We start from the raw sequence: 27,753 nt of genomic DNA on the forward strand, positions 1-27,753 counted from the left end.
CCTCTACTGACGGTCTTCCACCCTCTACTGTCTATGGTTTGAGCAGGTCTGTTAATATGTAACAGTTCATAAACAATGACAGGAAATGACTCAATTAAGTCAGAGGAGTAAGCCTGTTTCAAGCCTGTTCCAGGATTTTGCTTTTTCTTACCTCATTTGCACATTTTTGACACTGATGTGTTCATTTGAACAAATTCACATCTCCAACCCCTACATCTACCTGTACACCAAATACTGAGACGGTAGCTTTGGCAGTATGGGAGCCTTTGTGTGTGATGGACATACATCCGCACATACCCACAAATATACAGACATACAGACGCCACTCAGACTCATCATATAAGCTCTTTTTGGTATTTATATATAAAACCAAATATGACCTGATAAAAATGTTCACAATCTCATTGTGACCACCCCCTCCCAAGATCTAATGGTCCATCCCTTAGTTTGAGCAGGTCTGTTAATATGTAACAGAAAATATGACAGGAAATGACTCAGGCTCAGTGGAGTAGCATGCTGGCATGCCACCACTCCTGAACATTTGCAGAATTTCCCTTTTTCTTACCTCATTTGCACATTTTTGACACTGATGTGTTCATTTGAACAAATTCACATCTCAACCCTACATCTACCTGTACACCAAATACTGAGACGGTACCTTTGGCGGTATGGGAGCCTTTGTGTGTGACGGACATACATCTGCATATACCCACAAATATACAGACATACAGACGCCACTCAGACTCATCATATAAGCTCTTTTTGGTATTTACATATAAAACCAAATATGAGCTAAAAATAACAATCCACATCAAAGGTTGATTAAATTTGAATATAAATCACAGTTTTATACTATAAAGAAATAAATCTGTGTTTCTGGCAATGCTGTATTCCACAGGAGAAGAATGACCAGCATTGTACATATTTTACATATACATATACATATACATATTACATATACATATTACATATACCAGAGATTGCATCATGTGTCTCGGTGATCAGTCCTACAGTTCTACTGTAAAGAAATTGAGAAAGCCAGCAGAACAGATATTTCACAAATGCATTGATAATGGATGCTGATAATACTAATTGTTACGGCTTCTCTTGATAATATGTGTTTGGAAAATTTCTTATGTTTGTGTTTCCCTTTAATCATTTCCATAACCATCATGCTATGTATATATATATATATATATATATATATATATATATATATATATATAATATATATATATATATATATATATATATATATATATATATATATATATATATATATATATGTATATATGTATATACATATATATAAATTTATTATATGTAATTTGCTTATTTATCTATGTTATTATATATATATATATATATTATATATATATATATATATATATAATATATATATATATATACGGAATATATATATATATATATATATATATATATATATATATATATATATATATATATATATATAATATATATATATATATATATACGGGAATATTATATATATATATATATATATATATATATATATATATATATATATATATATATATATATATATATATATATATATATATATATATATATATATATATATATATAGGTGTGTGTGTGTGTGTGTGGTGTGTGTGTGTGTGTGTGTGTGTGTGTTACTTAATCAATTATCTACAAATACCCAAGCAGAAGAGTGCATGAAACGAGTGAGTTACTGAAATGTAAGGGTACTCTATATTGGAAATAATGTAATACTGGTATATAGCAATTTATTTGAGATATCAAACTGCAGATGTTGAAAGAAAAAATACACTCTTACATTCTGCTTGAAGTTGTTGTTATTGAACATATTTACTTATAAGTTACATATTGTGAAATATCATTCTTTCGTCCTGTTTGATTCCAATTGTATAAACTGGCTTTTGAGAAGAATCAGGCCTCGGATGTGGAATTCAAAGTATTAAAGCAAATGAAACCCCATATTCAAAGAAGGGACTTCCAAGCTATTAAATTTCAACCCAAAAATGTGAAGTGTAGTTGGGTTATGTTAACAGTTTTTATGAGTTCATTCATAAAACTCATCATACATACATTATGCTCAGATATTAAATGGTAATAAAGTCATACTTTAACTTGTGACTGTTTATCTGCACTATGTAAACACTGTATTGAAACACTGACACATAATTGTTGTATAATGACTTTTCACACAGCCCACTGACAATCATGATTGAACCATGAGCATGCGTGAGTATCTTATAGTAAAAGGACCTTAGCTGGGGAATGTTCAGACTTTAAAATTGTTTGCAATATGTTGCCAGTCTGCTGTTTGTATGAATACTAATGTCTTGCTTCATTCTTGAGCAATTGAATTTCCACGGTTTTGTGTAGAATTTATGAAAAATTAAAAATTAAAGATTTCCCATAGAATTTAACATTGTATCAAATATAGCAACTATTTTAAATTCAAATACCAGTAAATGTAAACGATATATCTCACCTAGGAGACAAGTTTTTTTATTTTTGACAATAAATAATAATAGTGTGTATATGCTGAATGGCGGTGTTATTAACACAATTGGAACTAATTTGGGATAATTGGATTTTCATATTTCCTAAATTTCTCAAAAGTGTTTGGTGCCATATAGCTGAATGTTGCAATAATACAAATTACTCATAAAAACAAGTGTGTAATGTAAAAAGAAAAGCAGATGAGATTACATTTGAAGATTAAATCGGCATTACTTCACTATCCAATTATCCCAATTTAGTTCCAATGGTGTTTGTTTTACTTTTTCCTGTTGATAATAAATGTGAGAGTGAAAAATGTTAAAAACTGGAACATGGCTCAAGGACTATATGATAACATTAACATGTGGTAAACAAGTGAGAGCAATCCCCTGAGCGCAATATTCTTTTTATTTACCTTTGATAGCCTCTCAAAACATTTTTCTACATTATTAAACAGATGCCACTTGTGACGTCACAGAAATGGGCGCATGAGGGCAGTGCTTAATTTGCTTGTGGGCAAGTCACAAGAGCTTTCATAAGTTGAAGAGAAATTTTGCTGAAGTGGAGTTCAATGGAAATATACATGTATATTTTGTATAGTGTACATTTTATGATTTAGATGTAGCAAAGAGCAGTTTAAGACATCAGGCAAAATATTCTTTCTTTGTACATTTTTGATGGAGTATCATAGAATCCTTCAATTTAAATATTGCATTATGTAACACAGTACCAGTCTTGAAGTACTTTCTTTGACAACTATCATATATCCTCATTTCAAAATATAGCAGAAATTCAAGTGATGAGCAAATTTCATTGAGACCAAAAAAATGTGCTCATAATTTATGACAATATTACAGCAAACACAACACAGTTTATGCATACTCTATGCCTTCTATGAATGAATAAATAAATAATAAATAAATGAATAAATGGGCAAACACCTGGATACAAAACCTCTTTTCAACACTAAACTCTTCCAGTTAATATGCTATTCTTCTAGCTATTATATCCTGACTTTTAAAATGTTCATGCATATCAGGAACATCTGAATCATCAAGAAAAATGAAGTGGTGATCTACAGTGTATGTGACCATAGCAACGCCAGTGAAAGTATGCAATCTGTATATTATATAGGGCCATTTTTGACCCATTGGGGATGATAAAAAAACTGCGATGTCACAGGCAGCATTAATTTACTCTAGGCATAATTCGTGTTGCTGAGTGATTGTGTGATGTCATTGATTATAATTCTGTACCTTGGGCAATTAGGAGCATTGTAATCATAAATTATTACACATCCAGCATCCACACTGTATCCAGGCATAATTTACAAGAGGACTGACTACCTGTTCCTGTTATGCTCCGCCCATCAATTTTGATCATCTAGGAGGAACAGCTGTCACGGATGTCAGTCCTGTGCGTATATTTTTCAAACAGATCACTGCGTTGAGTGCATGTACTGTACATCACCCATTGTGTATTCTCTCTCTCATCATTCTGGATCGCAGAAATATCACCTGGAGGAGGAGCAAGTGAGAGAACTGCTTTGGCTCTTTGAACAGCTAGGTTTTCTGGTGTGCAGGACAAATGACAGAAAGACAACTGACTTTGGAGAGCTTTTCCTGCCTAATTTCCCCCACTTGTCAACTCAAATACAGTACTGTGTGCCGCTGTTGAAGTTGTTACCGGATAATGAACCGGTGAGTAAGTGGTTTTTACTACTGTACAATTCTTAATGCATGTGTTTTCATACTGTATTACTGTGAGCTATATAGCAAAAGTGTAGATTTATCCGAGCTGCCAGTTTAGATCTTTCGAGGAATAATTATGTCAACATATGAGTGGACATACTCTGTTTAATTGTACCAAGGAACAGGACAGTTCAGTTCAGTTTTCAGAATGCATCAATTGTACTTCACATTCATTTGATGGTTAATTGCTATGACTATGCAACAATTGACTACATGGTCTTAGCTAATTGTAATTATTAAACCGACCAGAAAAATGAGCTCAACAATATTCAAAAATATATTATCAATGGACTGCTTTGTTTCTTCTGTGTAACTTATAATAGAACACGATTGGAACTAATTTGGGATGCTTGGACGATGAAGTAAGGTTGTTTTAACCTACAAATATAAGCTCATCTACTGTTCTTTTTAAGTTACACACTTGTTTTTATGAGTGATTTGTAATATTGCAACATTCAGCTATATGGCACCTACCACTTTTGAGAAATTTGAAAAATATGAAGATCCAATTATCCCAAATTAGTTCCAATCATGTTATAGCCATAAGTCATCACAACAGACTCGCTGCAACGTAATAAAAAAAACAAACTTTAATTCTACAAAATGGTAAACTGCATAGTGTAATGTCAGAGAAATGATAAGGCTACTTACACATTTCCTTTTTTGTATAAGTGAACAATACTTTTTAAGCATTTCAGGTTTATCATGTTTTGCGGAAGTAAATTGTAATTTACAGGTACAAGTTCAACCTGTTTTGAGTTCAATATCCATTTCCCTTGATTTCTGAAATTGTGCCATATTCACCGACATACATAGAGTCACCAGCTGGTCCATTTAATTTGAATCTAATAGACTGCAAATTATCATTTGTTCACAGAGGAAAGGATATAGATTGCCCCTCTGGCAGTTGGTGTTCATGTCAATAGTAGAAGGTGTATTTTTATACAAAGCAATTTCCTTTTCTATAGATTTAATTATCAAGCCAGTGCCAGGGAAAGAAAAATCTGCTATGAACTGATTCTTAAAAGGCCGATGCATTTTGTGCGATTGAACATGAATATACTGTGCAGTGTCAGACAAACTCTAATGTGTCCACAGCTCTGAATCAGATCTATACACTGTTCATTCTTGGTTTGTCACCAGAGTCATTCATAAATATTCTGATAATTGTACATTTCATACATGCACATTTCAATTCTATAACATTTATTAATAAAATTTTAATTAAATATGCTACAGGACTGTAGGAAATTTGAGTCACAAAAAAGGAATTTAACAACTGAAACACAACCTTATTCACCAATGTACAGAGAGTCACCAGCAATAATGACAGATTTCAACCAAAGAGTGGACCATCTACTCTGTACAAATTAATTATTGAATGAGAATGCAGGTTTTATTTCCTTGACTGGAAATCATCTCTGCTAGATAACAAGTTAAAATCACAAAGTTCAACAGAACTTGTACAGGACTCAGGAAATGAGCACATTGCCATAATTTTTAATTGCATAGCTGATATTTCTCTGCATGTGTAATATGGTGTAATTGGAGAAAAAAGATTACACTGAGACTTGGACAGGATTCAGCATAGGAGTAATGTAAAATTAGAAAAAAAATTATTGATCCTAGTAACCTAGTGTACCATTACAATCTTGACTGATTTTCTCTTATCAATCAACATTCGGTAAGAATTATTCCAAAAATCCCCAACTTTCATGATACGCGGGGAGGCTGCCAGGATATTACTGTTCTGTCATATTGTCATACACAACCACCATCTGGAGATTGCAAGTGATGTACGTAATCAAGTAGTGTAGTGTAACAAGGACAGTTTAGAAAGTCCAATCACATGACCGTTGCAAACTTTAAATTTCATTTGTCAGCATGTTTTTACATTCTCCTACAAAGTAAATATTGGTCATCGATAATCTACCAAAAACCTGGATTTATAATTTCCTTGCTTGTTTACAGTAATTTTAGAAACAATTTATATTAGTAATATTGGAAAAAACATGCAGTTTGTACTGAATAGTCACTCAAAGCAGAAAAATAAGATCAAGTGATTTTCATGTCGGGCACGTCATCCTTGATGATGCTGAGTAAGTGTGAAGGAGACTAATGGACAAAGATAACTTGTAGGTGGAGATTGAATTGTCACTTCATAGGCAGATATGAAGTCCCTCAGTGGACACATGTCACCTGCTAAGCGGCTGGCGATAATGAAAATTTACACGTTTCCCGTCTCAAATGACTTTATCAGCTAGGTCATCTGTTGTCAAGTCATTCACTGCAGGCAATTATTCGCAGGTTATTTGGAAGAATCCCCTGTAAATCAGTCCGAATGTAGATACGCATCATCAGGGCTTACATGTTTGCAATTTGCAATTGATGCATTTTACCGTTTTCTTTGCAAGAAAACACATGGTATCTCTCAAGAGGCAAGCAGCACATTCACCGCACCATGTACTAGGTATAGATCAGTTTCTACAGTTTTGAGATGAAATTGTTATAGTCTCATTATTGCGATTTGCTTGACAAACTTGTGAATGTGCAAGTGTGTCATTTAAAGTACAGCCTTGAGGTATACCTATTTACAGGGGACACTCTCACTCTCTTCTGTTTTCTCCTGTCACACTTCTGAACAATTCCGTTGGATTGCTGTGCTAGTCCTGTCCAGACCCTTTTAAGTAGAGTACTTCACCAACCACCCATTACACATCTGATAGATTGTACATCATGTCTTATGATGTAAGGGAGCTGTGATTTTTTCATTTTTTCTTAATGTAGAAACTGAATTGGACACCAAAACCTTTCCCTGGAGACCTGCAAATTGGGCTCAGGTACAAATTTGCCTGCCACATAGCGGTGGATGACTTAATCACACGGCTGGTGGCGTATTGCAAACATCAGACTAGACGAACTGAAAGCTATCAACATTACTGGAGGAATGGTGTTTTACTGAAAATTGGACAGGTAAGAGTGATGATGGGTAAATGAATCCAGACAAAGAAGGAACAACTGAGCACTTTGACATTTCCTATAGCGATTAAGCGTGCAATTGTATAACACGTGCCTAATGGATAAACCTTGTACAATTGTCTATTGAAAAAAAACGATTTCTGCTGAGAGGTCATTTTTATTGCAATTTAAACTGGGTTTATTGAGATTCATTTGCAAATACCTTCAGTATGGTTTCTCTATTGAAATTATTTGAATTGTTTCCCCATACAGTTGTACCATTTAAATTCTGTTAACATTCATTGTATGAAGTCTGAATAATCCTGCCTATTGAATTGTCAGAGCATTATTGCTTTGCGGTTGCGCAGACTTCATTCAGTGCACACATAGCTATTACTGCACATCTTTCAGTGACATTGTTAATTGGTAGTTTTGTCCATATTTTCTGCAACTTTATTCCCTGGAATGTTATTTGTATCTCGTCCCTAACAGTTAAATAAAGATGATAACATTTTCCGTAATTAGTGAAATTCATTCAGAGAGAGGTTTTGAAAAAAGTGCTACTGATATTTCCAAAATGTCAAATTTTAGATAAAGTAATGCAAAGTTACTGAGTGGCCATTAATTAGATGGTCTATGAAGTATAATTAGATGGTCTATGATATAGCAATGTATATTAATAATACCAACTGACATGTAGTGTGAGATTACTTTAATACAGACATATTTTACACTCTGACAAATTTACTTTCAAAACTTTGTGTGAATGTGGTATCATCTTTGGAATTTCAAAGTCTAGTGCACCTAGATATACCAATACTAAGTTAACTTTAATTTCTTTGTCCAAAAAGTGAAAGAAGTAATGTCCATAGAACAAAAATTTCTCACCAACAAGAAGTTTGAAGCAAAGTGGGCTCCTTTGGGCCAATTGTAATGTTTAGATTCATACACTACTGTCTTTCTTGTGTTTGTTCTTCCTTTTCTTTTGTGATGTGTTTTTTCTCTGCTTTTTTTCCCCTTAATTGTAATAAAAACTAAAAAGTATAAAAAAAGTCTAGCTCACCTACACATTCATGTTCAGTGCACGGGTAGGTGCTTAGGAGATGCTTTTGAAGCTTTTGCAGTCTCTCAAATGTGAAGTGCAACTCTGATTATTTGTCCGAATACTTGAGTTGATGGTCAGTTTCTTGTGGCCTAAATGTTTCAGACATTTTCATTGTTGTTTCAAAGACTTATTTATATAATAGATGAAGTAAATTTGTGACAAGGAAGTTCTACTTTGGTTCTCAAGTTGCAGTTATGGCCATGGGTTACAGGGGTTAGAGTGTTCCATTACATCGGCATCAACTGCACTCCACAGGGAACCCTGGTGTACATCATTTCATCATATCGATTGATAGAGTTTACGAGAACTAGCAAATTTTTATGAGGCATAGGCTTTTCCTCTCTTGCAAGAACTGTGTTCACATCAATTTGCTGCACCATTCATGCCTGACAAAGATTTGCAAATTAGTTTTCAAAGTAATACATATTGCACAAGCATTTTCAATCATTAGTACAGTGTGATTTCCATCTAAATGGAGAAACAATTTCTGGATTGTTTTTTATCAATTTGAGATTACATGTAACCTTTGAGATTAAGAATTGTATTAGTTTAGGTACCAATAATGGTGTCATATTTGTTTCTTTGTCAGCTGATATGTTTGCATGTGGAATAGACAGATGTAGATTAGGCTTATAAACCGTTCAGTTGAAGTTCACTGTACCACAGTCCCATACCTTTACTATCCAGTGTGTTCTGAAAATAGTTAATATGAGGTTATTACGAAAATACCGCAAAGGATGCACAAGGACATTGGCGCAGTGTATTGCCCGACGCGAGGCGCCAATGTCCGAGTGCATCCTTTGCGGTATTTTCGTAATAACCTTATTATTATACATCTTACATTCCTGATCGGGGCATCAAAATGTTGGAGTAGTGACCGTTTTCGTGCAATGTCAACAATTTTTCTTCCGATTTTATCGCGCCAGTGTGGAACGCTACTTCGGACGCGCTTCTGCAAGTTTTGGAGTGTGTGCACTACACATACGTACGTACAGAGCGCGCGCGAGAGACTTGTTCTGGCACTTGTCCAAGGGGTCCCTTGAAACCGTTCATCAGGAACGCGCAGATACAGCCGCACGGGAATGGGGGTGCCTGAAACCGTGCCGTACGGAACGGCGCGAGTTCCGTACGGCTTTTTTAGCGCACGCTAAATTCTATTGTTCTCGATGGTAGATGTATAATAAGAATGTATATTGCATAATTTAGATGAATGATTAGCAGTATAATTTCCATACTTTGAATGTAGGGTAGTTTGTTTTTATTTTACAACACCTCAACCTCTCCCGGAATACCAGTGCATGTTTAATCGATTGTAAAAATTAGTGCACAAAAAAGTAACTGAACATGTCAGGGATACTATGCACTCATTAAATTTAAAAGTAACCAAAAATCATAATGTGTTGCAATACTGAGGCTATTTCAAAATTCCAGATGTTTGTTTTGCAATCCCTAGGTCTATGTGAATATTGCACATGAGAGCAGTGATTCAAGCCATTCGCTGACTCTGCAAGGACGCATCACGGTGGATGAGGAAGGCGAGCAAAAGGCTACCGAGGTCATCTGGGTCACCTTGGCAAGATTTCTGTATGCCCTTGAAGCCTATCTGTCAGATTGGCAGGGTCTATTCATAAAGGTATGTTTCTATACTGTGGATACAAGTAGTATACGTCTATCGCAAATATTGGGTTCATGGTTCTTCGTGAAAAAACTAATTTCCATAGATTTTTCCCCGTGCAAATATTTGTAACATTGTTAATTAAAAGTCTTCTGTACACATGTTTGACAGAATAAAGTCAAGAGAATATAATGAGGTGACACTAGGTGAAATCTGTTTGAATACTAAAATAGCTACACAATAACACTTTCTTTTTAATGTGTGCAGTTGTAACAAGTTCAATAATGTTTGCAAGGGAAGGGTTGATTAATTTCTTGTACTAATTAAATTAACTGTTGAAGCCCTTGTAGGCAAGTTCAACTATTGAGATTAATGTCACTTAATGTGATCCCCTTACCCAATGCAATTACACAGTAAATGACTGTCAATTGTGGTTTGCTTCTCAATCAATGACCATGATCAATGGTAGCAATGGTGGCATTGTAAACTATTCAAAAGTGGTCAACTCCAATATGTAAGTTCATGATAAAGTAAATGTTAGTACTAAATTGGCATTTTTGTCATTCATAGTACCTTACATAAGCAACAAGGATTTGGGAAAATAAAGTGATTACTTCGAGATTTGAATAGATCAAAAATAATTGCAAACTTTGATTAAGATGCAAATTGTGTGAACAACCCACCTAACATTTTATTAGTATCAATCAAAATAACATGGCCAGGGACTCAATTCAAACAATCATCTTCTTTAGCAAACTAATTTACTTTTTCCCAATTCCATTTGAAAAGGCTCTGAACAAATAATAATCAGTCCAGGTTTAATGGTATGATAATTCATATGCTCAAAGTTTCCACTTGTAGTGAAACAAGTAGTTTCCACTTCTCGAGGTAATAGATATAACTGGTACATTTAACAACTGTACTACCATACTACATAATTGACGATTTATGTATTTCATCAGTATGCAAATTCGTTGTTCATACACTTCAATGCAGCCAGTTGGATCATTTGAAACAAACATACTTGCATACAGAGTTCATAGAAAACCAATATGTTTCATTGAGAAAATAATAGTACTGAACCTTGTTGTGGGTAATATGTGTGGCAATCCAGGTGTATTGACTTTTTTGACAACAATGTGTACTAATAAGTAAAGGTCTTCCTTTTGACATAAAAAATGCACAATTTCACATGTTATGTGTAAATAAGATATTTTTATGTAAATAAGGTCTTTAAGTTTCCTTCAACATGCTGTAGATGTATGTAAACTATGTTTCACTGACTGAAACTACAGGTGGTAAAAATTTCTGATTATGGGAAAATATGCACGACCCTTACGATTTATATCAGTTTGGGGCAAACTTGGCTCAAGGTTCGTGTCCAATCTTGCAACCAAGGTTGGAGATAAAAAAGGCTTTAAACTCAGTCAAAGCTTGTGGGAGCTTTGTCTGGCAAGCTTGCCAGCCAAGCTTAAAATGAAACTGTTAAAAGCTTGGTTGAAAGTTTAGTATTGCACACTTGTAACAAGGTTTAACAAAGTTGTGCATTTAAACTTTGTATGCTCCATATTAACTCCTCATTTTCAAGCCTCAAAGGTTGTGCCAAAGTTGTAGTTCTCCCATCATTCCTTGCTGGTTGTACTTTTATCAGTATGTTGCCATGGAGACTTCGTTTTACCTACCCTGTCTTTCTGATGGGTTTACTGCTCATACTTTTGTGCATTTTATCCTGCCAAAATTCCTGTAAAAGTTGGCATAAACCCTGAGCAGTGAGCTCTCGAATAAATGCATTTACCAATTTACAAGGAAAAATATTTCCAAACAGTTAAATAGAAAACTAAATATATTGTAGATACTGAAACCAAAGAAACAACACACTTTAGTGACAGCAAAATTTGTGAATTTGTAGTTGTACCACACTTTCAACATTTTGAAAGTTCAGATATGTACACCGAGTAGTGAAATCAGCTGTCTAAACATGACTAATAACATAATTGCAGACTGTAAATCGGCGCAGATGTATTTCTGAAATACTAAGAAACAGTAAAAAAAATAAAACAGAGAAACAAAAGGTTAAGTTAATTTAGGGTACGATTTATTTTACCGTATATGCCAATGTTTTTTCATGCGACATAAATGTCTTCATAAAGCTTTGACTTGAGAAGGTTCATGTGAAATTTACATGACTGTCAAAGGCAGTGATTTAGCTTCTGTTTTCTGAATTTCTCGTCCATTTACACTGCAGTACCACAGCAACGAATTCTGAAAAATACAAATGGTTGAGGGAAGAGTGTACGTCTTTACTGTTTGACCGCAATTTGATGAATGAAATCAATAAAAATTATTAGTTGAAAATGAGACAATAGTTACTTGAAAAGCATAGAAACCAACAGCATAAACATTTATAATCATATATTGATAATATTTACATGTAAAACGGACAGCGGTGACAAATGGTCTGTAAAAATCTCGCAATTATTTTCCATTTAGTAACCATTTTCTAGCATCGTTGTGAATTGAAAGTGAATTCCGTATTTCCGTACGAATCATTACTCGACGAAACTTATCTGTGTTTAAATAGAGCGATACCAAGGTTGCAGAATAAGTAATTTAATGGCAATGCAAGGTATAAATGTACGTTATCAGGTTCTAGCTCCATGCGGCTATATCGACTTACCTGTATTTGTGAACGGCTCGCTGACGCTAGACGGTTCCCGGCTTCAGGTCTGCCCGTGCTGCACGCACAGCACATCGCATCGGTACAAGTTACTGGGAAAATATAGTCGGCATCTTTAACTTCTTTTCGCGTTCACAAATTTAGAATTCTGTCTGTCCCTGGTACTCTATACACATTTCTGCGAAAGTTTGATGTCATTCGGCTAGTGATTCCATACAAAGATCGCGAAACTTTCCGCCAGATGACCCCTGATCACAAATACCAAGTCGACGGTAGAGAAATCTTACTTCGCGCCGTTCGAGCCTTGTGACTTTCACGGAAGTGAGATCAATAAATCATTACGCGATGGATAACGTAGTCCCGCTTTTGAACGTCGGATTTTGACTTTCTATCGACCCATATCCAGTACATTTCAAACTCAAAATAGTAATTTATTTTATTTAATTATGAAAATAATCATATACTAATGATTGGAAATACTCAAAAGAGTGTGTTCTTTCAGCACGAAGATTAAATATCAATGCGCGAACTTAACTGGTAAATCGTGATCAGCTGGTGACCTCAGAGTAAACAAGTCGGCTGCTTCCAGCCGGCTTCGGCTCACGCTTTGGCAAAGTAGCTAGCGTATTGGATATTCGTACAGCTAGTCAGCTTAGGATGGAGTGCAATATAGCTCTGATGCATAAAACATGAGCAAAAGCCGTAACCTCAATCCACGTCTTCTGAAGGTGAGATTTTGTTGGCAGCATCGATGATCAAGTGACACAGACTGTAAGCTTATACGTATGCTGTGCATTCTTTAGCTGAGGGACTGTGCTTGAATTGATGTATCTTTCTTTCTACCTCCATGCATATCAAACATTGAAAGCAATAAAGCATTGACATTTATGTACGTTTCAACCATGAAAAGTCCTGTTCTGTTGACATTTTTATGGTACAAATTTGCAGCAACAATAAGGCTACGACCTGTTGCTTGTTTTGAAAGAGGTGTACGGATTGCGTCCGTAACACAGCACTCTCTCCCTTTCATATAATTCACTGAAAATGTAAGGTTTGAATCTTCTATAAAAACATACAAATTCCTGTTGAACAATTGGTTTTATTTTCTTGAAAATTCAGCTGTTGATCCAACCACGATTTACAAAACACGATCGTCGACTATATTAAAAGTTTGCTTGATTTTTACAGAGACTCTCAAATCTTGTGTACGTACTTGTAAGCTCGAAACTTAACTCTCAGCTTAGACTTGCCTCATGTCTTTGGGCATTAAAAGAAACTTAGGTGATTGCCAAGGTATATACTAGAAAAACTGATGCTTTTAATCAGCTGAATTGTGCACAACCACAAGTGAAAGGCTGTCTATTTTCCACCAGTTCTTGTCGTTTAAAATTTTGGATTGTCAGTTGTGGAAAATAAATGAAAGATAACATTGTTCACTTGGAAAATTTACTCACATTTTGTAATCTTGTGAGTGAAGTCAGTGAATGTGTTTGTCTGTAATCCTGCTGTGATGAATGAAAAACCTATCGAGTCTGGCAAAATCATTGTTTTTGAATAAGTAATGATAGTGCTCAAGTCTTTCCCTGCGACAGCAACTGTCCGTGCAGCTGTTGTGAGAGTTCGTACAGTAGTTTAAATGGATGTAGGTTCATACCGCGTAAAATGACATGTTCATTGGGTGTGCATCGGATCAATTGCACACTGGACATGAGTCACAGAGAACAGGAGGTACAAAATCATAAATGTTGACTTTGTAAGAAGATTGCATCATACAACCTTCACTGAACGAAGTATGGAAAACTAAACCTTGTAAGAAAATTGTATCTACCAACCGTGTATGCAATTTGAACGAAAGTTGGTACAAGTGTATTAATTTTAGTTCGAATACTTTCCAAGCTTGCCCAACCTTGATACAAGTTACCAGCTGGGCTTTCAAGATTGCAGCAAGCTTACAGCAATGTTGTACAAACTTGGCCCAAGCTGACATAAATCGTAAGGGTATGCATGACACTGAGTGATCTGTGCATGATCTGTGATGTATTACCTCATTATTGAGTCTTATCTTTGGAGATGCATATGTTAACAATTCTCATTGATATTCATTGCATTGTGTATTGTTGAACACTGTTATGTCACTCTTCACTTATTAGATGGTACTGATGAGTATGAGTCAACTGCACATCCGTCAATTCCTACAGTACAAATATTTTCCAAGTACATCGTTGGATGAATAAACTTTTTGAAACTAAATATCAGCTGATCAATATTAAATTAGGAACAATAAATAGGTCAGAGGAAAAACTGGTACAGTCATGTCTGCAACCAAACCATGCAGCCATACATGTTAGATCTGTCAATTTCTTAATAGACAACGGTGTTTCTTTATCTTAATTAAACCACTGCCTTAGACTGGCCTTGTAATGGAGAAAATATAATCATTTCTCAGTCCTGCATAATTGCATTTGCATTGCCTGTACTGGGTAAGCTGATACAAATAAAGAAATTGTGCCTCATAATATGCACTTCACTTTGGAACTTCAGTGTATATCGTGTACAAGTAATCTGATGTTAGCTGAGTGTTCATACTGCTTGTAGCTAGTATAATGGATTTCCATTTTGTGTGGGCATATGTGTAAGCAAACAGGACAACTCATTCTTGAAAGGGCATCTCAGATTGTCACATCTATTATTTACAGGTCAGTATGGAACACTGACTGCTCTCCGTGAAGGCAAATCCCTCATTGATACAATTAGAGATATCATATTCCTTTCCTGTATTCCAACATTGAGGCAATTTGGAAGTTCTACTTTATATGAGTACAATTTGTGTATGGGCACATGTAGTGTAGGGATCGCTGGAGGAACTCCTTTCTGCATCAAAAGAAAAGAATTTTTAGAACTGGTATTGTATACCAGCATCAATGCATACTCAATGTGGTTGAGCTGTATCATTTATCGTTCAATTATTTGCTTAAAAGATTTATAGGCACTAGCTGGCACAGATGTTCAGATTGAAAGGTCATCAGTTAAAAATGCCCGAATATCTTTAGAAAGTAACAAATATTATCGGAAATAATAATATTATCAGTACTAGTGTCTGTTTTACGCAAAGTTTAGGTTAAAAACTGGCAAACTGACTGCTGCAAATGTAAATGAATATGTTGCTTGTCTATACAGCCTTATCAGATGCATATTTTTGTTACATTGATATACATGCAGTGTAACTGTATTTTTTTTAGTTATGTCAATGTACTTCAAAATTGAGATCAATATATTTCAATAATTTTCAAACTTACATATTTATGTTTTTAGATTTTTGGAATGTATTGGAAGGTTTAAAGTTGTCAGCCTATTTAATTATAACAGGCTGTTGCATACATGTACCTTTAACAACAAACCTGCGGAGTACACTGAGAAACTAAAATATAAATCAAATAAAACTGCCAAGGGAATTGTCTTACAGTGAGTCATAGGGCTCTAACAAATATCAATGACACCCAGCCACAACCGTTTGTAAACATACATTGTAAATACATGCAATTTTTATGAGAAAGTGGATTCAGACGGCAATAACTATGTTCTGAAAATTTCATTTGGTACATGTATGTACAGTGTTACATTATTGTTTTCAAGTGCAGAACCATGGAAAAGTTAAGATCTGCCTGTGGAAAATTATCTGTACACTTGGCTTAATGGCTCTATATTGATTGCTATTGATATAGAGTGTGAAGATAAAAACACATGACAAACTGAATTATCTTTTCACAAAAAGAAAAGTGACAATGTTACCTAAATAACAATTGTCACTGTTGCAATTAAGGCCACTGGCAAAATTGTGAAAAATGATCCTGTTTTAATATCATATTATTAAAGCCTATTATTTTTTTGTCAACTTCTTTCAGGTATATATCAAGGCATGCGCATATTACTTTACCACTGGTGATGATAATGACCTTGACACGACCTTAGAAGTGCCATTGCTAGATTGTCTACATGCATTGGACTCGGGCAAGATTCTACTAAGAGGAGATAATGGACTTACTGCCTGGGAACTTAGATTAGACCTACTGCTTCCCCTAACAGGTAAGTTAATATGCATGACAACCTCCAAAGCAAATTTCAAATTTTCTTCCGTCAATGCTGAGTCAGGGATGTTGGTTACAGGCGGCAAAAATAAAAGTATAGGCGGTTACAAGTAGTGTACATACACATTAAGTTTGTGCAAAGTGTCCTGAATTTTTACTAAAACTAAATTTTCACTGCCAGCAAATATTAGCTGACAGCCAGTTGTTTTGCTGGCTGCTGACTATTTTCTTCATCCCTGTAAGTTTGTAATTTCTTAATCTGTGGTGTAGCATTGTCTTATGATGAACAAGTAAGTCATCCTCTAATTATTCCACAATAAGTTGTTCAGAAAAGAATTGTTTTCTCTAGTGTTCAGTATAGTATATAGGTACTGTGGCACGGTAAAACATTAAGCAATCCATAAAACTTGTAGCATATCACTCTGGTTACCCAGACTTTACATAATTTGTAGGTTTGCAAACATTAATTAGGTTGCCAGACTACATTCTGAGTGTTTTCAAAACATGTCTGGAGTCAGCTTCCTGGAACTATTTTAACAGTTATAAAGTAAACTGTGCAGTTGATGCAACTGTAAAAGATTACATACTCTCAGTGCATGTGGACAGGTACAGTACCATTGAGAATATCCATAGGTACACATTGTGCACTTTTCAATGAAGTTATGCCAGATGGTGATTCAGATCCCGAGTAATACTACAGTTACTAGTTGAGAATTCTTATAAAATTGGATCATTGCGAATTAATCCTGTGCATCACTATATTGTGCAGAATTATTGTAGATCATCACTTGATCAAGTCATTTAAAACTTTCATACATTTAACTGTAAAATAATTTGAACATTGGAATGAAGAGGAAAAAGATGAAATCCATGTCAGTCATGGTAAAGACAAGAATAATGGATCAACACTACAATGTTTTACTATAATTACATGATCATAAGGGGTCCAGTTACTTCAAATGAGCTTGGGAGGCTAGTGATCTGTTCATTTTTGTGAAGGGCCCAGTTGTCTTATGTCAAAACTACTATCAGATCATTTGGAAGCATGCACAATATATTTCAAAGTTTATGTTGTTCAATATAGAAATATAACAGACAATGCGCTGACCATTAACGTTTATTTATGGGCAAGGGCTAGAGGAAAGCCAAAATTAATGGGCATTAGGCTTGCCGAGCCCGTAAATTTGGCTTTCCTCTCGCCCCCACCCATAAATAAATGTTAATGGTCAGCGCCAAGTGTGTTATTTCCATTATATTATCAACGAAGCCCAAAAAACTCTCAAAATTTATGAAAATTTCCTGTGCGAACGATAACTGGCCCCCAGAACTTGTCAGTGAGTAGTGCGCTGGCAGCAAAAATGTTGCAAATCTGTCGATTTTTTTGAAAAATTGATTGATTATGATCTTTGTACAAATCACAATTTTTGTTTTAGCTGTAAAGTTACTACCCGGTATGTTTATGATATTATTCATATTCACGGGCATGTAAACAAACCATTACTGTGTATTTGTAGGCACTCACATGGTTCAGCTCGACCAATTAAAATTACAATGGACAGGGCATGGTATTATAATTAACATTTCTTGTTCGTCAATCAAACTCGCTATCTATTCCCATTGTGAATTCTTCCAATCACTGCCTTTAAATACATGAAGAAAATTAGGGGGAAAAGTTTCTGCTATACCTATTACGAGCTATACCTAAGATGAAGATTGATTAATTTGAAAGAAAGAGCAGAAGATGTCAATGGTTGGCTATATGCTGTGAAATTGTCAGTGCCAACAAGAGGTTGTGTGATATATTCTGGCACTGCCACTGGAATGCTATGTTTTGTGCTGGATCAATACTGTACTGTCTGACACGAGTGATAGATGACGGCTGTCACGCCATGTGTGCACCCTGGGGCAACTCGTAAATAATACCTCAAAATCTAGCAGTATGATAAATTTTGTAATGTCCCTAGAGATGATAATTTTAAGAATGGAATGAGCACTGAAATGATTGCAGGATATTATTCCCTGGACAATTAAGATGAATATCACTATATGATTGTCGTCAATTCCTTGAAATATTTATAGAATGCATGATATACATGTATGCTGTCTTTTTTATCCAGAACTTGAATTTGAGGCTTCTTTTTCTTCTATTGTGTACATTTGTTATCATTGCAGATGCCAGTTTATTAGAAAGCTTTTACTGTCTTTAATCCTGTTTGGATTATGTCCATTAACCCTGCAATCTTCTTTGAAACCTCCAATCAGAAAATATAATTAATATCCTATCTAGGCTATATTTACAAACGACTCGGGGGTGTGGGGGGGGGGGGGGGGGGGAGGAATCAAACAAAGTTCTAAATTCTTTTTCAATTGGCCCCATAACAAACTCACGTGTTCAAATCCCACTTCTGACTGATTGTCTATTACCGTTGAAACATGGCCTGAATTCTCCCTAGCTTCTAGGAACAGGTATACAGTAACAGCATACAGTACATGTATGGAAAAGAAATGAAATACGCAGAGAATTTAAATAACCCGACCTTGTTAACCATCCTGCATGCATTAAATTGAATGCTTTGTTGAAACTGTAGGATTTTATTGCATGACATAAAATTCTATGTCAGATTTAATCCAAATGGTAATATTCTCAATTTTTATGCTGTACAGGTGACAGCTTGCAATATTCACCTACTATGAGAAGTGTCCCCAGGCCTATGCAACACCCATTTCTGCAGGCTGTACGTTGCTCATATATTAGTTACTAAAATGGGTTTAATAGCCAAAGTTTGAACTCCTTACGCTGTGTGTGAGGATGATTATGTGAGTGTGCATGTGTTCAAGTTTAAAATTGCTTGTCATTGGCTTAAACTGATAGCATTTCCTCTCATAATGAGATATATATGCTGCAAGAGCTTATTAGATATTTCATATACCAGTCAGGTACAAGCCTTTTGAAACGATTAACTCCACCCGTGTTTGGTTGTTTCGTAACTTCTGTGCAGTCCCCAACTCTGATCACTGAGTCCCTGTTTGTCTAGTACATGTCAGGAGGCTAATATACATGTAAGTCTGCAAACATCAGTTGAGCCATGATATAAAAAAATTCCATCTCATTAAATCTAACAGAGCAAATTTGAACTTAACCATCAGCTAACTTCCAGTGTCATTTTGGTAATGGCAAAATTCAAGTTTTCAAGCTGATTTTAAAATTGACAAGCACACTGTATCAACTGCCAATTGTTTGATATAGTACTTTAGAAATATATGTCATTTTGTATCAGATTGCTCTCATATGTCTTCAAATACTTCATCTCATATTTTATATTATTATACATCTACCATCGAGAACAATAGAATTTTGTGTGCGCTAAAAAAGCCGTACAGAATGCCCGTTCCGTAACACAAACAGTTTCAAGGCACCCCATCCCCTGCAGCTGTATCTGCGCGTTCACTGATTAACAGTTTCAAGGGACCCATTGGCCAAGTGCCAGAACATGTCACGCACGCGCTCCATACAAAGTGTGTAGTGCACACACTTCACTTCAAAACTTGAAGAAGCGCGTCCAAGATAGCGTTCCACACTGGCACGATAGAATCGGAAGAAAAATTGTTGACATTGCACGAAAACGGTCACTACTCTGACAATTTGATGCCTCAGTCAGGAATGTAAGATGTATAATAATAAGATTATCATGAAAATACCGCAAAGGATGCACTCGGACATTGGCGCTGTGCATCGCCCTCCGCTTCGCGTCAGGCGGTACGCTGCGCCAATGTCCTTGTGCATCCTTTGCAGTATTTTCGTAATAACCTCATAGTATAATTGGATCCGATCCTCCTGACTGTTTTGGATGCATTAATCATTTGTAATATGGATACAGTTTCTGTCCCATTACATTTCTCTTACTATGATACAATCATAATTGCTCCCTAAAAACATTTAGACTTGTATCTTTAATGACCGGTGCCCATGGTAACATATTTATTACATTCCACTTCTTGGCAACAATATAGATGTATGTAACACTCAGATATATACACAATACAGTATAACTTACTGTTTGCATGTTACCATAAGACATTTTACTGAAACGCTGAAACTAAAAACGGTAATTCTCACAAGTCAATTACGATAGTAATTCAAGTTTAGTGTGTGCCTCGAAATTATAAGACTTAAACTTTTGCTCATCCTTTCATTAAGGAAACTTAACCCTTTCACCCCCAGTTCCCTGACTCCGTAACAGTATACAGGTCCAACTTTACCATAGAAAACAATGGATTTTGGACAAACCATGGTGGTGAAAGGGTTAAATCATCAATAATAAAAATCAGCTGTCAACATACAAAATTTTGTACCAGAGAAGCATATTACCTATAATATTTTTCAACTCCTGAAATAGGGCCGTTCACAGTTTACGTCACTGTTCTCTCATTAATATGCAAAAATAAATATTTGTCCGCATTTTTAGATTACGCTTTTGAAAATTACGCATGCAAGAACGACGAAAATACATCTCAGTGGGCGACTGCTAGTGTAACAGTGAATACTAAAAAACATATTCACGACTCAGAGTACAAGCTGCAAAAACAGCCACGCATGCAACATTGATAAAATTTGTCCGCATTTCAAGCTGCGTGTCCGATGTCGCGCGCGTACAGCTATATTTAGTAACAAACCTGTAACCATGAACAATGCTATTCAAAATGGCCACAATCCCTGTTCAGTCTGACAGGAAAATTTAAATTTTCGATTTTTGAAAAACTGAGACCGTGAAAATATTTCTTACTCCAAGAGCTTCAAAATGAACCCCCACATGGTCAACCAAAATATATTTACTGTAAAATTTTGAGAGTCCAAATCTCTGTCCCTACTCCGCGTTCTACCTTAATGGGAAGACAGTACACTGTGCTATGTTTATTTTTGTCAGCATGAAATGCAAAACATGATGTCCAAGTTATCTAAGTGCAATGAAATAATTAATGAAAAGAGAAGACAGAAATTGTGAGTTACATGCATGTATCCAAAACAAAATTTTAACTCCTCTGACTGTAACTTTTGAGGTTTTTTTTACATTTTTTCTGCATATAATAATATTTTTTAGGTTTTCTCACTGGGAGTAGTTCGTCAACATGGTGTATAAATTATTACAAAATTTAATATATAATGTGCATTGTCATATTTTTTCAAAATATTATAATTATTGTTTGTTCTTTTAAAAATAAATTCTTCCACTATCATAATGCAGCTGATACAACAGATATGCAGGATGCCATGAAAAACTGGCTGTATCCATGCACAAACAGCGGGGAGTGCACTGCTCTGAATTGAACGGGTAATCATTGAGAAGTACGACAAAAGTACTGAAAAAAGTTAATTACTTTGACTCTCTTATGACTGATTTACACTTACTGTTGTTAGATTGTGGATATGATAGATTGGAAGTTTCTATAGAAACACGAATATTTAATAAAGACACTGTTTCTTAATAATAACAGCAAAACTAAAAAAAATATGAAGTTAATCACAATTAGTGGGAGACGTGTGCTCTAGTTGAAGGTGTATAAATTATTATAAAATTTACTATTTAAAGTGCATTGTCATATTTTTTCAAAATATTATATTTATTGTTTGTTCTTTTAAAAATAAATTCTTCCACTATCATAAATGATCTGATGGTTGTTTGTCAGTGAAAAAGGTAAAAGCAAAACAAAGTGAAGAAAATTGTATTTAGAAACATGCAATTTAAATCATGCAATTGAAAGAGTTGAATTCACTTAATAGATAATCCCTTATAATCAATTGCTAAGTGCATACGTTGGAGATGAAAGCTATTGGTTATAAAATGCTGAATAGAACCAGGAACTGGAGAAGTGATCTTGCATTGACATTAATGGAACAGTATAGACCAATCTTATAATAGTGCGGGAAATATTTAGAACATTTACTTAGCAACACTGTGTAAATAAGAGTGAGGATTGATACGGAACATTCCAAAGATTATAACAGAAATGGATTCCAACACGGTACTTTTGCCATGGCAATGATTGGATGAACAATACAAAGAAAGCAAGTATAGCAGAGAATGTTATTGGGCACATTCCAGAATGCAGTAGCCATGGCAACCGACTCTGACAGTATTAATTATGACATCACCGCCCGATTATTAAATATTCATGAGAGAGAGAACACATGAGTTTTATATTGCAAGCATAGCTGGAGTCTAAATAGGTGAGTTGAAGTTACTGGTGGTGTTTCGCTCTGCGATTGGGCTCAGTTCATGCTTTGATTTTGCTAAAGGAAATGTGTAAATGGGAAAGTAAATTCATGGTCAAAGGGTTCACCTTCTCTTACCTGCTCAAGATAAGTTACAGTAGGTGATTTATATAATTTATTTGTTTTCAAGGTTCTAAGTCAGCATTGTCAGTTTTTGAAATGAAATGTGCCATTTTCAAAGTTATACTGTTGCATTTATTAGAATTGAATGACGATGTCGTTTGATACAAGAGTTGGTCAATACAAATTATGCTATGTGAATGTATCTTTTTGAAAAACTTAATGTTTTTTTTTCCCATGCAACCTTCTGTTTGTATCATCGACACTTCACTCTTTCAGTGAGAAAGACAATGCTTATTCTTGTGATAAATGACCTTTGCAAGGCCTAATTTTTCTCCTTTCTCTCGTTTCATATTTATAGTTTTATTTTATAATTCTATATCGTGTATTTTTCACCCAATTGTGAAATTATGGATTGCTCAATGTTCCTGTTATTGTGTAGAAAGTGATTATAGCTTCTGAAATTGAAGCATTATCAGTTTGGTGAATTTGTAAATGATAATAATAACCAGTTTCTTGAACACTGCTTTGTTTTTGTTTATTTTTGCATTCACTTTATGCTTTCTTCAGGCCAGTAATTTACCCAGCAATTAAGAGACAATAATCATTGAATGTCAGGCGTGTCCAATATAACATCACAATTATGAAATATACTCATACAGAGAAGGGTACATCTATTTCCATTTTCCAGTCTTTGTACTGAGAAGCATGATACCTCTGGTATATGGGGCACATTTATAACAATTTAAATGCACTGGATTCAAAGATTAAGATTCAAATAGAAATTAAAATTTCATGGCTAATTATGGTACAGTAACAGTCAAAAGGACGATGCTCAGTCCTAAGTGTGGCTTGCTCTTGTTTTTGCAATTGTTAATGGTATGACATATTACCTGCCGTGGCTGATATTAATCAGTGGGTTTATGAATATTCATTGTGTGTGACAGGATCTTCCGGTTACATGACACTCGCACCGTGGTATTATCAGGGGTATTGCCTGCGTTGAAGGGATTCACGTTCAGAGTGTAATGGAGACCGTATCCTGCAGATATAATATCCTGCAGGTGTGTATAAATTTTGTACCATGTACATAATGAAATTTGTGAAGGGTGGATAATTAAAAACCATCATGTCTGGCACGGGATCACTAAGTATACGCTCAGGGGATTACCGACATCTGTTGTCACACGTTTATTTCACACACACTTCTCGCCCCTGCAATATCAAATTTTTTAAGGAGACGACTATTCACACTTTCTATACTACTGATGACATCAAAAGTAGGGGCCTGAGAAGCAAGCTGAGAAATGAATAACAAAACTGTACAATGATAATGTGAGGCAACGAATGATGAATAACATTTTTCCAGTTCTTGTACAAATATTTTGCATCACTATTGTCATGTTGTGCATATACACTTGGTAATTTATCTACAGTTCATCTCGATTTAAACTGCATTCATTTTTTCATACAGAAATGTTTATCAACCAAAGCTTTCGCAAAACTGAAAAATGACAAGGATTCTTTGATATTCAAAGAATCGTGTGCATGTATATTTTTTTGAGATGAGTGCATAATATCACCTGTTAAAGTGACTCACTAAAATGTTGTCATTTGCCGAACTCTCCTGAATTTGATATAAATGAGTTTGCAAACTAGTCTTCTTTGATCATTTTAGAGTTTGAACTCTCTTCAATAACTCTCTTCAATAAAAGAAAATTGTGATATAGGCAGCAGTGATAGAAACCCCCAAAAATGATTAAACTACCTGTATGTTGAATAAACATCATCAGATTTGATAAAGATCTATCACCAAGTTTTAGTTTAAAGCTCACAATGAGCAATGGAAAATGATGACACCATTGGTTGAAAAGTTAATTCAGCAAACAAATGGATCTAGCTGCTTTTCACCAGCAGGTTCCTGAATTTCAAGATTATGAAATGATCTTTGTTTGCGGAAAAAAAAAAATCATTGATATGCATACCTGTCCTACAAACAACATATGGTAATGGCAAATTAATGTAGACGACAGATTTTATCATTGTTGAACTGATAATTACGAGGGCTGGAATGAATTCATCAATATGCAAGCTTCATACGCTCGGTGTACAGACACTTGATTTTATAATTGATGAACAGTTGGTTTGAGAATGGTAATGTCCTTGATGCACTCAAGGGATGTATGTTTCTGTCCTGAATACTGAAGTGCTATTGATTATCCTGTAGTGGTACACACACACCCCCACATAGTGACTTTGATATTTCAAGAGCCTGAGTCAGAATTGATGAGCTAATACACTGTACATTTCACACAGACCATCGTGTACTGTACATGTAACGTAAATGATATTTTTCGTTTAGTTTTGGAAATTACCAGTTACCGTCATCTCTAACTTTTACAACCAGTGTAATTGTAAATTGATGAAAAATGGAATTAGAATTACACAAGATGCAGACATATCAGGCTAGAATAATCAATAAAATTATAAAAATGAAAAAATATTTGATTTTGGAAGGTAGTTGTCATGACATTATTGAAGAGCTAAATTTCATGGCAGTATTTTCCAATGATGTAGTTAATACTATCACATTGACTACTTTGTGGAAGATAAACACTTTCCATAAATGTCATATGTTACGACCGCTTTGAATTATTTGTATATTATGCTGGCAGTTATAAGGATTTAGAGTCTGGATCCTAACAACCTGCTGTCTTATTTTGTGGTGGAATAGAATTTCAAGATGAATGCTCAGCATGTATGTGAGATTTGCCATTTACAAGATCTTGTGTAGGATTTTTGTGTGGGATTTACCTGTCAAGAAATGAAAGCAAATGACTGATAGTAGCGGGAAATCTCTGGTGTCTGACTTACCAGACTTTAATGTGAAATGTTTTATCCAGAATCGGTGAACGTGAGACTTAATGGTCATCAACAAGGAGAAGAAAATAGTGTGAATAAAATTATTGGATCACTTCAGTATGGCCATGAAAATTGGAAGGTGATGTATATGAGTGTGTATGTATACCGGTAGAGATCAATGACGTCCATAACCTAAATCTCACGTTCCAATGATTTGACCATGTTGTTTTTCAGTTCATCATGGTTTGTGCATGGGTGATTAACCAAAAGATGATGGGAAAGTATTGCATGGATGGAGAAATATTGCTGGTACTCTATTTGATCTGGATGTGTTCATAGTGCAATGTTCATGCTTCCCATAAGCAGTACGTCATGTGGTAATTTTTGCACTAGATTTTCTCTGAGTGTCAGTTCCACTTCCATCAGTATGAGGGCAGAATAGGTGCATGTACGTGTAGTACATGTCAACTCTTGATATAGAAAAGAGGTACAATTGCAGAAGTTAATTTGAAACTCTGAAAATATGTAGATCTTGGGAGAATTTATCAAAGTTTACCATTTTACCAGCATTTCAAAATGCAAAGCAGTATAATATTGCAGTGTTTACAATAGTAGTGTCTTTACATCAAAATTGAAATGAAAATTTTGGTGAACATACATTTTTCACCAGCAATTGAAAATGTATGCTCACATATGTAAATATCTAAAATTAGCTATTTGCAATAGACACTGTAATTTTTTTCTAATCCTGTAAGATTGTATAACACTACAAATGCATGCCACATACATGTAGTTTTGCAGTAGATATAAACATCAAATTTGTTTGGACTAAAGATAATGCACTTAAATGAGATTGTTGAAAGCCTTTTTATACAAAAATTTTGAGAATACAGTCAGTGGATATGCAATCCAAAATCATGGTTATTTTCACATGTACAGTGGTAGTGCAACAAATGTGTTCTCTGTAACATGAAATGTGCCTTAACACATTCCTGAAAAATGTCCAATACTAACAGTTACATAGAGCAGAGTTTGGCATGCCGTGTATTTTTCTACAAGATGTAAGAGAAGACACAGAAAATCTACCCACCATGACCCATGCACCATTTGAAAGAGGCATACAATGTACTGATAAACAGAAATTAATTTCCTTTTCACTTTCAGGAACAATTATCCTTCTTATTGTGCCATATTCTGTGGTTTATGCTTGAATAGGTCATTATCAAAGTCGTTAGTCATATTCCAGTCTTTGGCATGGATGTAGAGTGACAGCTAGGGCAATACTGTCACTGCATCACTGTTACAGTATTATTATTAGACTTTTTTCATTTCTGTTACACGAGTTTGCTTTCTATTTGCAACTATTTGATTCATTTATAACTTACATGTATATGTGCAACTGTCCAGCTTAGATGATCTTCCCTGTATTTTCTTTCTGTATGTGCTCCTTTTAATCATTTCCTGGACGTGCTGATACCACACAGGTGACAAGACACAGGATATCCTAACATGGTATCAATGGATGTCAAAGCAGGAGAGCCAGCTCAGTGATGTACCTATGAACACTACTATGTCAGTGAGTGGGGACAAACTGCCTGCAAAGAGAGACGAGCCCCATGGTCTGCTTGCCAAAATCGACAAACCAACAAAGAGGAAAGGAGATATCAAATGGGACGTTGATGAAGACAAAAAGAAAGTTACTGAAGAGAATGAAATAAAGGAAGCAAACAGGGTAAGTTTTGTTGAATGAGCAACTCCAAGAATGACAAATGCATTTTACTCTTATTTTTCTGCTGGCATAGGAACATTTTAATCGTTATGAGGTGGCAGAGAAACTGATATACATTTGTAGACATAC

The 27,753-nt window shown here is 35.0% G+C and overlaps 1 protein-coding gene and 1 long non-coding RNA gene across 2 annotated transcripts in view; one reads left to right on the plus strand and one right to left on the minus strand.

The window, feature by feature from the left end:
- The window catches only part of LOC139134875 (uncharacterized), a 64,897-nt gene that overhangs the window by 33,988 nt on the left and 3,156 nt on the right, over positions 1–27,753 (plus strand). Inside the window, exons 9-13 of the mRNA XM_070701953.1 lie at positions 4,020–4,211; positions 7,050–7,235; positions 9,779–9,958; positions 16,520–16,700; positions 27,380–27,627. Of these exons, the coding sequence (XP_070558054.1) occupies positions 4,020–4,211; positions 7,050–7,235; positions 9,779–9,958; positions 16,520–16,700; positions 27,380–27,627 (987 nt within the window). The remainder of the gene's footprint in view (positions 1–4,019; positions 4,212–7,049; positions 7,236–9,778; positions 9,959–16,519; positions 16,701–27,379; positions 27,628–27,753) is intronic.
- LOC139134876 (uncharacterized) lies at positions 12,014–14,617 on the minus strand. Its single transcript, XR_011552893.1, has 2 exons — positions 12,618–14,617; positions 12,014–12,202 (listed from the first exon to the last, which is right to left on the minus strand). It is a non-coding gene; the product is annotated as an uncharacterized lncRNA (long non-coding RNA).

The sequence above is a fragment of the Ptychodera flava genome, chromosome 6 (assembly GCF_041260155.1).
Source record: "Ptychodera flava strain L36383 chromosome 6, AS_Pfla_20210202, whole genome shotgun sequence".
NCBI lineage: Eukaryota > Metazoa > Hemichordata > Enteropneusta > Ptychoderidae > Ptychodera > Ptychodera flava.